Here is a 12116-nt window from a genome sequence, read left to right as displayed (position 1 = left end):
CTGGACATTGTAGGAGACCAGGAAACCCAGGGCCCTGAAACACAAAAAACACACAAAAACCAACAAAGCCCTTCAGGGCTCTCACCTTCTACAAGGAGGATTTTATATATTCGGCATTACACATTGTGATCTTTTAAAAGCTCTGGGAAGGGACTGTTAATTCCATGAATGGACAGAGCTGTCACATTTAAAAGCTGTTTTTCATTTTAATCCCCCTCCCTGCCCCAGTTTGGGGTCTGGCATCCAGTGGTGATTCCATTACCTTCTATTGAGGGGAGAAAACAGATAAGCCCACACAAAATTGGAAAGATTAGCTTCTGAAGACGGTGCATTTCAGGCGGATTTTCAGCACAAATGGGAAACACTTGGCGGTGTTGGTGCTAAGCTGAGGGGACCCTCGGTGTGCTGGGCCCTGGCTGGGCTCTGGTGGGCAATGTTCAGGGGCTGGTTGGAAGAGGGGTCCTGGGGTGCTGGCTGCACGGAGAAGAGAGGGCCAGACCTTTGTTCGGAGCGGGAGGCTGGGAAGGGCTTCTCTCGCCCCGTGCCTTGCTTTTTGGCCTGCTTCTGCACACTGATTCAGATGGATGCAGACACGCTGTGTTTTTCCTTCTGCCCAAAGGGACACCTGGAGGCCCTGGGAGGGTGCAGGCTGTCCTGCTGCGAGGAGCTGCCAAGTGGATTTTCATGAACCTGTCTGCGTGCATTGGCGCTTGTGCACTGACGGGCCCCCACTCTCCCATCTTAAGTGTTTCAGGAAACTCTGTCCTGCTTGGGAGGCTGAGGAGGCCACTGGGGCTGGAACAAAGGGAGTCTTGTTCCATGGCCAATGGCCTGGGTCTGGTTTCTGCTTTCACATGTGCTCCAAGAAGGCCACCTTCAGAAGTGGGGAAATTATACAGAATTTGAGGAAGATTATACAGGATGCAAGTATTAAAATGTCTCTTTTGCTTTCTGGGAGAAACAAGATGATGGAGTGGTAATGTCCACTCGAGTTCATCCCTGATCCTCCAGCCGACTAAACCTGTCACGTTCTCCAAACAGCAGCATGCTCTCTCAGTCCCTCCCCCGTTCTCTTTCTCCTGTTTCCTCTGCCCACAGTCTCACGTCTCCTTAATCTTACTCATCCCTCCAGATCTGGTGTCTTTCAAGGAAGCCATCCTGTGTCACCCCAGCTGCAAGGGATGTTTCTGTTCTCTGAGTTTCTAGAGCTCATTGCCTCTTTATTACCTTTTTTGCCTGAGGTGACTATTTATTGTTTGTGTACATATGCCTTTCATTTGCAACAGAGACGCAGTGAAGAACTTTGTGGAACGCCTGTCTCCTACACACACCACACAAATCCATCATCACCTGCACCACACGTACACCACACACACCTCCACACCACACACACCTCCACACCACACACACCTCCACACCACACAAATCCATCATCACTGCACCACACGTACACCACACACGCCTCCACACCACACACACCTCCACACTACACACATCTCCACACCACACAAATCCATCATCACTGTACCACACACACACCACACACACCTATACCACACACGCCTCCACACCACACACACCTCCACACCACGCACACCACACACATCACACACACCTCCACACTACACACATCTCCACACCACACAAATCCATCATCACAGCACCACACGTACACCACACACACCTCTACACCACACCACACACGCCTCCACACCATACACGCCTCCATACCACACACGCCACACACGCCTCCACACCACACATGCCTCCACACCACACACGCCACACATGCCTCCATACCACACACGCCTCCACACCACACACACCACACACACCACACACGCCTCCACACCACACACGCCTCCACACGCCTCCACACCACACACGCCTCCACACGCCTCCACACCACACACGCCTCCACACGCCTCCACACCACACACGCCTCCACACCACACACACCACACACACCTCCACACCACACACGCCTCCACACCACACACGCCTCCACACCACACACGCCTCCACACCACACACCCCACACATACCACATGTAGCTTCACACCACACACAAACACGACCTGTCTCCACACCATACACACCACTCACATTCATCCTCATCACACCTCACATACCTCCACACTACACACACATCCCACACACCACATACACCACACACATTCATCCTCATCACACCTCACATTGATAGCCTTCCCCACACATCCTCATGCCTCTCACACCCACACACTGTGTACACCACACACAACACAAATACACACACTACACAAACACACATCATCTCTTATAAACACAAACACACACACTACATACCGTGTACATTGACACCATACACATGCACACACTACACACTGTGTACATTGACACCACACACACACACACACACACACAATCCTCCACACACAGATTATTTTGGCATCCTCAGTTTACTGAGCATAAAGGGCCTCACCGCTCTTGGGCTTATGAGCTAGAAGAAGGCATCCTAGCCCTTAAACCTCTGGTAGCTTTGGGTATCACTGCGTCACTATGGGAATGGGGGGTATTACTAGGCCTTTCCAAACGAGCATGTGCTCCTCCTTGTATGATTTTTGGGTTGAGTCTTCAGGGAAACAAAATAGGGAGTGTCCAGGCTCATCCTGATTCTGCCTGGTTCACACCCCGACGAAGGCAAAAAAGCAATGTCAAAACTTGTATGCACCCAGAATTAATTGGAAGGTCAGTCTGTTGAAAGCAAAGGCATCTAGGGAAAAAGATTTGAGTCAATTATAAATGATTTTTGGATTATCAATCATTCCCCTTTGGCTGTGGGCCACTGAGGAGAAGCTGGAGTGTTGTGATGGATTATTCAAGAGCTCCAGGTCGGGGGTGGTGGAGGAAGATACTCTTCGGACTTTCTGAGTCAGATTGGCCCATTGGTGTCACATTTGATAGAACAGAGATCTGTGTTTTCAGTGTAGGTACCATTTCTGCCAGCAGGGTCCACAGTCCTAAGCAGGTGGGGTCCAGTATTTTGATTTGTTACATGTTTATGACGGCCAATAAGAAGTGATGGCTCAGTAATTTGGCTTTGTTTTCATTAGATATATCTGGGGTAGTAACATGTTTTAAGACTCTTCAGGTCAAATAAACCCTAACAACTGCTTAATGAGAACATTATTATGAGCTGAATAATAACATTTATTGTCACTAAGCCCATTATATATACTTTTCAATTTAGATTCTATAGTAATTCTACGCAGTAGATATTGTACTGAGTCTCATAAGCCCTGGAAAGAAATATTTACTGGCCATCCTGCCTTTAGGGAGTATACAGTTAAACTAAAAAAAAACAAGAGAAATACATCAAATGATTTAGGATTCTTGGCAGATGAGGCATTCCAGGAGAGTACCTATTTTCCCCGTAAGAGAGCTTTGCCAGAGGCCAGAAGTGTCTGAATTCAGCTTTTCCCTTGCTTTGGACAGAGTGGACAGTCAGGAATCAGGTGCTGAAGGACGGCTCAAAATGAAAAGTGTTCTATGGCCTGTAGTTAGTGCCAGGGTTTGTGACTTCTTGCTTTTCATAACTCAGATATTGGCCTGAAAGTCATCTGAAAGAAAAAGAGGACTTGATTGAGGAAAACAAAACAGATCTTTCAGGTATTGGGCAGATTTGGAACAAAGATATGTGAGTCAAATTTATAAAGACTGTTGGGCATTCCTGGAAAACCAGAGAGCAAATTGGCTTTTCTGCCAGCTCCATTTCTTCCTAGAATTTTAGAACTTCTGAAAGGCAGAGTGATCTGGGTATGCAGTTATTGACAACTGCTTTGATATGCAAACCCTGTGTTTGTGAGCTGATAGGTTATTCAACGTGGAACTTAAATATTCCTTTGGTGTGTGTGTAGAGCAGGCCCTCTGGAAGTTGTATGCTGAGGTCCTTTGTAAGTCTGTTGCTTTAAACACTTCTAGAACTCCTCTTGAAGAATTAGTTTCAGGTACTATGCTGTATCTTTTTGAAAGTCTTTGAAACAGCAAATTCTGGATTTTGAAAATGGATTTAGTGATAATTGAGATAACAGAAACATTCATCTATCCATCCATATATTAGGTAAAATGAATACAAGTGGGAAAAAGGGGGAAAAAAGTTCATAAGCAGATTTACATATTAAAAACAGCCAAAATATTTGAAACAAAACCCGGGAAGTATAGATTTTAAAAGAAATTGATAAAATGGATTTTCTTGATTGGTTTTTAAAGTGCTACTGCAGGTATTTGCAGAATCAGGTTCTTGGAAATGTTTAAGCAGTGATGATGTGAATGAAACTATGTCTATCAGCTCTTGATGTGATTTCATTAAGGCAGATGAACTTGGATTTGTAGGTTCTGGTCAGTGTGTAAACATTCCAAACCAAAGCCCACATTTAGTATGTTACAGTCACACATAGAACCTCATTCCTTCTCTTTCTCTCCCTTCTACCCACAAGCTCACCTGCATACACACTGATCTGCTGCCCCCAGTGGCAGCAGGAGGGGATATTGTGGGCCTTCAGAGCCATGCGGGCTTGAGTTATCCTGCTAACTGTTGGTCTGTTGGCTCGTGGGGTGGATCTCCAGGGAAGCAGGCTGTCTCTGCGTTGTTTAAGCGTCTCCCTGCTCCTGTTTAAGAAGCCTGGGTATGGTCCTCTCTCTCCCCCACACGGTGCTCAGGTACCCAGCGCCCTTTAGATACCCGTGTTGTGTTTTCACTCACTAGGGGAAGCTACACGACCCTCAGCTCATGGGCATCATTCCAAGGATTGCGCACGACATCTTTGACCATATCTATTCCATGGATGAGAACCTGGAGTTCCACATCAAGGTAAGCGCAATTGATCGAGTCCTGAGAGAAGAAACTGACCCCCAGCTTGTGTTTCTTTGCTTTCCTCTTTTTTACATGCACGTAGAAGATGATTTTATTGATTTTAAGTGACATTTCTGTGGTCAGCAGAGCCATATTTATTATTTAATGGCTTAGGCCAATACCAAGGAAGTATTGAGATAAAGGAAAAGCCCTTTTTAGGATGGAATCATCATGACTGTGGTCTAAGTTCTCCCCTTTACCCTGTGGGTTTCTATAGATATGACTGGCGTGTGTCTGTAATTGGGCAAGGACAGCATTTCCCAAAGTGTGTCTGGGGAACCCAGTCCCTCGTATCTTTTCTCCGTGGGCTGCTGTGGAAAAGGCTTATGTGGCCGAAGTAGCTGGGAAAATGCTCCTGTTGAACAATTTAAATTTACCCCATGCTTAAGTATGCCTGTGTGTAATGCACTTGTGCACAGTGGACCTGTGGTGTATCACATTTTCCAGCCTCTTTGACTGTGGACCTACTTTTCCCTCCTTGGAGGGCAACAGACTAGCATTTGGAGGAGCGCGTTCTGAGAAGTGCTGAGAAAGGGAATTCTTTTCCTTCTTGTTTTTGTTTTTCATACCTATGTTCTGGCTTAAATTTGAATTGAAAATGGGAGATTTCTACTCTCTTAACTATAGCTGTTAATTCTTAACATTTGGTACGAGGGGTATATTCATTGGAACTCCTTTGTTTGCAAGTGACTGAAAGTCACTTGTTTAAGCAAATAGAGGAAGTTGTTGTAGATAAAGCATCTGGCAGCAGGTGTGGGGGCGGAGAGTTGTGGAGAAGAAAGCAATCCAGGCTCTGCTTTTCCTTAAGAAAATTGTGATATGGTTCACATACCATAAATTTAACCTTTTTACAGTGTACAATTTAATGGTTCTTAGTATGTTTTCCAAATTGTACAACCACGATCAGTGAATACTAAGCAGATTTATTAAGTAAGTGTATAGACAGTTACATGGAAAGTCTTACAACACATTTTAAATGAAAGGGGAATATATGATTTCCATAAAGAATATTAGTAGCATCACCTCTGAAAGGTGAGAATACAGATGATTAGTTAAATCAAAGTTTTGTACATGTTTATCCTAGAAGGTGGCAAGAAAACTAGGCACTAAGAAGGCAAAATGCAAAATTAAACATGAATTTTAAAAAGTACATTCTATAAGACTTACTGTAGTCTTTTACCAGCAAAAACAGATTCTGATACCTACTTTCCTTTCTACTTTTGGTAGTCCTATTATTCAAAAATCTTTTGTGAAAAATATACCAACAATAAAGTACAGACTTCTACTGGAAACATCAAATTAGCTCTGTATGATGCCTTCAGGATCACTGGTTAATTCCAGAACATTTTCATTACTGCCAAAAGAAACTCCATCCCTGTTAGGGTCCCTGTCCCTGCCCTCTTGCTTTATTTCTTTCCCTTGTTCCAGACCATCTTTCTCTTTTGTGTGTGTGGTAAAGAGGGTGACATCACAGCTTCTGCTCCACATCCCCTTATTTCCAATCCCTCATGCCCCTGGGAAGGAGCCCATTGGCCCAGCCTTGGTCTGATGAGCTGTGTCCAGGATGCACATGGCTGTGGGGTCCCTGCCATGGTGACTGTCACAGGGATAGGGTTGACAAGGGGATGGGGAGGAGAAGGGGGCATTTCTAAGATGACTTGGAGCTGAGCAGATCAACCAAGAGGCTGATAATCCTTGGAAACTGGGACCCAACTGCCTCAGTTCAGTTCAGTTCAGTTCAGTCGATCAGTCGTGTCCGACTCTTTACAACCCCTTGGACTGTAGCACGCCAGGCCTCCCTGTCCATCACCAACTCTCGGAGTTTACTCAAACTCATGTCCATTGAGTCAGTGATGCCATCCATCTCCTAGGCCCATCATTTTAGAAATAAGGAAACTGAAGTTCAAAGATATAGAGCCCAATGGCCCAAGTGACATCAAGTCCTCAGCACAGTTGAAATTAGACTGACCAACCCCACGTGTAGTACCTGTTCCATTATATTAAATTTCTACCATCACTTATTTCTGTGGTGTGTGCATGTTAAGTCGCTTCCATCATGTCCGACTCTTTGAAACCCTATGGACTGTAGCCCACCAGGCTCCTCTGTCCATGGGATTCTCCAGGAGAGGATACTGGAGTGGGTTGCCCTGCCCTCCTCCAGGGGATCTTTCCAACCCAGGGATCAAATCCTGCGTCTCTTCTATATCTTGCATTGGCAGGAAAGTTCTTTACCACTAGAGGCACCTGGGAAGCCCATTTCTGTGATACCTTCCTCAGATTATATAAAAACAAGGCAACAACTGTTTGCCCATTTATAAAGTACATCTGGCAGATCTTTTTCCTTACAGCTCCCTTTGTTGGCTGAAGCCAGCTTCTCCTCCTTGCCAGAGTTCTTTATATCTGAGGATGCAGAAGCTTGTTGCTTTGATGGGATCAAGATTTAGGAGCTTAATGCATCTTTAAGGCTGTTTGCATTTAAATACCTTGAACCACTGCAGGGTTCTTATGGGATAATCCTGGAGTAAGATGTTAAACCAATTATTGCCCTCAAAATAGGGTCTCACATTAGAATCTTATTAAGATAAAAATAGCCCCAGCAGGAAGGGAGGGAGGAAAGGAGGAATGACACTCATGTCAGGGCAGAATTTTACAATCTAGGGTCCTGTCCTGCATTTGTAGTTATGTTCTCTTATTTCACAGATTATAATTGTTAAGTAGGCAAGTTTGCTATTGATTACTCCATATTTTAAACTGAATAGTGACAGGCTGAATCAAGAAAAAGAGGCGTGATTAAGACAGTATTGAAAATCTGCTCCTTAAAGTGAGCCTCACAGAGGTTTTAGACATTATTTCTGAACATGTTTTTAAATGCTTATTTATTTTTCTTCCATCTGGTCTTACAAAGTATTTGGGTGACAGAAATAACAAAATTCACCCCCCTCCCAAGAAACCACTATTTGCTATGGTAAAAAATGAACAAATCAGAATTCTATGTATACTTATATTAAATATGAACAAGATTCTAAGTGCCAGATTTGCTAATATCTACTTCACGAGTGGTCTTCAGGTGTCATTAATTTTCTCTGTAACCTGTGGAAATAAGGACACATGCTTAAGATCTCAGAGTTAACAGAAAAGTCTTAATGAAAACCAGACAATTCTGAAATACAAGAGTGGGTTGGAGCTGGGGTTGAGTGGGCTGCAGAAGGACTGGGTTAGAGATGTCTAAGGTTTAGAGACCAAGCAGACCCTAGACTTGTGGCCTCAGGGAGAGGTTTCTGGAGCAGTGGGTAAGGAATGTGTGTCTGCGACAGAGAGAGCCAGTAACAGGGCCATTTGACCAGCATTCAAGCAGGCAGAGGTTGTTAGGGAGAGGATGCTCAGCTATAGATTCCAGGGTTTGAAGCCAGGACCCCAGATTTCAGAGAAACGAGGAGTCAAGAGGTTCCAGGCTGAAACAGATGAAAGATAATGAACCAGGACTGAGCTGGGTTGGGACTAGTGCTGGGTTAGGGAGTTTTTACTTCTCCTGGTCTAGAGCCAAGACTGGTGGTGCAGGGGTGAGGTTTCACCTGTAGAGTTGCATCTCAACTTTACAACTATTTTTTCAGCTTTTTAGAAAACATCTTTTTGATTCAGTCCTCTGTTTAGATTTCCGGGGAGGGGGAATTGGCGGGGCGGTGGGGGGTGGGACGGACCATGAACTTGAGGGAAGGAAAAGTTGATCTGGTTGGCAGAAGGCAAGTGTAGGTAGAGTACAGAATCCTAGAGGGAATTTTTGCTATCAATGGCTTCATATGACAGATGGGAGCATTGAAGTCTAGGTTCTTGATTACTTGTGAATTAAATCTCCAAGATCACATATCTAGTTAGAGTTATTCCCAGATGTCAGCCTGGGTCAGGGGTCACCTGGGGAGTTTAGAAGTGGATTCCCAAATCTTATTCTTGGAGATTCTGATAGAGGAGGATTACAGTAGGGTTCAGGGCAATTTAAACAAACGCTGAGTGAGATGCTGGTACAGGCAGTGCTGGGACTGAAGTTTGAGAATAATTCATTGGAAGGCTTCCTTTCCCTCTCACAGATTAATTGTCTTTTATTAAGTTACATTTTGTTCAAGTCCTTCCTGGACTCCCCAAAGCTGGCCACTGTCACCAGCTCTCTTCCTGTTACTGGGTCTGTAGTTCTAAGCAACTGCCCTTATTCCCCCTCCCCACTTCTTCATTTGAATGTTTGGAGCATGCTCCCTCCCTGGTCTGATGAGGCTGTCAGTGTCATGCCCAACGTGAGGCCTACTGGTTTTTTGACAGTTACTTGCAAAGGACATGTTCTGCTCTATGCTATGCTAAGTCACTTCAGTCGTGTCCGACTCTGTGCGACCCCATAGACGGCAGCCCACCAGGCTCCCCCGTCCCTAGGATTCTCCAGGCAAGAACACTGGAGTGGGTTGCCATTTCCTTCTCCAATGCATGAAAGTGAAAAGTGAAAGTGAAGTCTCTCAGTCGTGTCTGACTCTTAGCGACCCCATGGATTGCAGCCTAACAGGCTCCTCTGTCCATGGGATTTTCCAAGCAAGAGTACTGGAGTGGGGTGCCATTGCCTTCTCTGTGTTCTGCTCTAGCTGTTGTCATACCTAGAAGTTTGCTTGGTGGTCATCTGTGAATAGCACCTGGTTGGGAGCATGGGGACCTCTGATGCAGGGGTAGGGGTGGGGCCTGGGCCACTGAGCAGGGACCCTTAGAGCAAGCTGACAAGCAGGAAGCAGGAGGCCGGTGAGAGGCGGGGGGTTGGCCGGAGCGCTCCCCTCTAGACTCTGAATCTTCATTTTGTAGCCTCTTTCTTACTCTTCATAGCATGACAAAAAAGCTTTTGAAAATTCTAATAATGATGTTATTGAAATACAGGGTGGCATTTCTGTTTCAAAATCAATTTGTTTTTAATCAGGTTTCCTATTTTGAGATCTACCTGGACAAAATCAGGGACTTACTTGATGGTAAGTAACCCGAATTCTTGTCCTTTGTTCTGTAACTACAGTCCAGGGAGGTTGAAATGTTTTACAGCCCTTCTGCTTCAGGAATTTATAGAGACGTTCTGTTGCCTTCAGGCTGTCTGCTTATTCTCAGCCAAAGCTTTAACTTGAGTTATTGCAGATTAGATCTGCCTATCTTCTGTAACAATTTCTATTTTTCCTCCAATACAGGGCCTTTAACTTTTCTTTTCTTCTTTGCATGTCATCATTATCGTCTCTGTAGTATCCAAGACAAACTTGGCTGTTCATGAAGATAAAAATAGAGTCCCGTACGTAAAGGTATGAGGAAATCTTGACTGATGATGCAATTGATTTCCCTCCAATCACTGTCATAATAATTATTACCTAAGATGCCCAGAACATTACCTAAAAGGCACATATCCATATTTAATCATTTCTTATATTTAATATTCATCTGGTTAAAAAGTTGGCATTTAATTTCTTCAGTTGTATTTATGTAAGTGTATCCCAGATGTCAGATCACAGAAGGTAAGAACTAGAGAAATGAACAGACATTATTCACATTTAAAGAGGCTTTGGGATTGAGTACAGTTGTTCATACTTGGCACTTAGAAGAAGCCTATCGTAGCATTATGTCTACAGCTTCAGTATCTAATTAAAGTTGGTGGCTAGATTGAAAGGCAAAGCAAGACTTCCTCCGTTTCTTTCTCCATCATTGGTTTTCTTCTTTATTTTCTGTCTCCCCTGCTATTAAGTGTGACTGTGTACTTAAAATCTGGCATTTCTTTTATGGTTTACTTCTGGGTTTCCCAGTGTTTCTCAGACTTCTTTTGAATGTCGAATTCAAGCCCTTGGTGAGGAGGAAGAGTTTTTGGGTCGACACTGTATCCTTTCTCTGCATCTGCAGTTCCAGAAGTGGGAAAATGTTTAGCTGTTTTAAAGTCTTGTTGCTTGTCAGTTTTTCGGTGACCAGCTTGCTCTGGCTGTCTTGCAGGGGTGCACCGAGCGATTTGTGTCAAGCCCGGAGGAAGTCATGGATGTGATAGACGAAGGCAAAGCAAACCGCCACGTGGCTGTGACAAGTAAGCCTGGTGTGGGGTTTCCTCCCCTCTAACCTAGGGCACAGACATCTGCCTACCAGCAAGGGCGGCCGCGGGTAATGAGGTCCAAGTGGAATAATGCCCAAGAAAGCAGTTATAAAGCAGTGACTGGCACTCAGACACAGGGATGTGTGCAGTACCAGCAGGCCTGGGCAGGTCCTGGTACAGCGCCTGAAACAGTGCCTCCTGCTGTCCAGGGCTTGTTGGAAATGTTGGGTGACATTGGGCCTGGGTAACAGCCTGAGCCTGAACACTGGGGATAAGCAACCAGCTAGCCAACTAAAGGCAGAAGAAAGTAAGCTGCTAAGCTCATTTATTTTAACTCTATTATTGTTTAAAAAATCCAAACTGACAGGTTCTATATGCTAGTCATACACATCAAAAGAAACGATGTTAGACTTATATCCTCTGTAAACAAGGAAAAGAAAGACGCGGAGGAACTCAGAAAGTGGGGCCGGGTGCTTTCTTGTAAACTCTTTGCTTCCTTGTCCATTACAAACACAGTCAGGTCAGCTGGTTGACCTTGTGGGGCCTTCCTCAGGGAATCAGGTCATGTGGTGTGAGAGCTGCAGAGGTTCCATGAGAAGATGTCTGTCTTATTCAGAGGGGCAGGGACAAGTGAGAGTGACTTCTTGTGACGATCTCCTGCAAGAACAAAGAATTTCTAGCTTTGAAGAGAGAAGCTTATCTGGGCAGGGCATGTAGATATATCTTAACACAGTCTTGATGTCTTCAAGGTGCTGACCTTCAGAGGGGCAGCTTGCTTTGTTTGATCTGAACGAGTAGACCATCCAGGACAGTTGATACTACAGAGAGGCAGATTTTGACCTACTACAAGAAAAACCCTTGTCCTTACAGCTGCTGCACGTAAAGCCTGCTACCTAGAGAGGTAGTGAGTCCTCGGCATGGTGTAGAAGAGATTCAAGTACTGCTTGGTTGTTGACTGGTTCTATGATTTTTTGATCCAGAACTGTAATTCTCAACTGTTTCTCTACTGCAACGCATGTATCAGATGATATTCATCTATGTGGCAAGTTCCATACCTGAGCCTAGACTTGTATACAGTATGGGTTAAACTCTATTTCTTTCTCTTCTGCTTAGACACTTACAGAAAGAATGATACACTTAACACTA

At 44.7% G+C, this 12116-nt stretch overlaps 1 protein-coding gene across 2 annotated transcripts in view; it reads left to right on the top strand.

The window, feature by feature from the left end:
- KIF5C (kinesin family member 5C) overlaps positions 1-12116 on the top strand; it is a 159461-nt gene that overhangs the window by 65056 nt on the left and 82289 nt on the right. For both annotated transcript variants that reach the window (XM_006054098.4, XM_025276628.2), the window contains exons 4-7: positions 4748-4852; positions 9837-9885; positions 10145-10200; positions 10877-10964. In XM_006054098.4, the coding sequence (XP_006054160.1) occupies positions 4748-4852; positions 9837-9885; positions 10145-10200; positions 10877-10964 (298 nt within the window). The remainder of the gene's footprint in view (positions 1-4747; positions 4853-9836; positions 9886-10144; positions 10201-10876; positions 10965-12116) is intronic.

This window comes from Bubalus bubalis, chromosome 2 (assembly GCF_019923935.1).
Source record: "Bubalus bubalis isolate 160015118507 breed Murrah chromosome 2, NDDB_SH_1, whole genome shotgun sequence".
NCBI classification, from domain to species: Eukaryota; Metazoa; Chordata; class Mammalia; order Artiodactyla; family Bovidae; genus Bubalus; species Bubalus bubalis.
The sequence above is the reverse complement of the archived record's forward strand: the minus strand, read 5'-3'. Positions and strand labels throughout refer to the sequence as shown.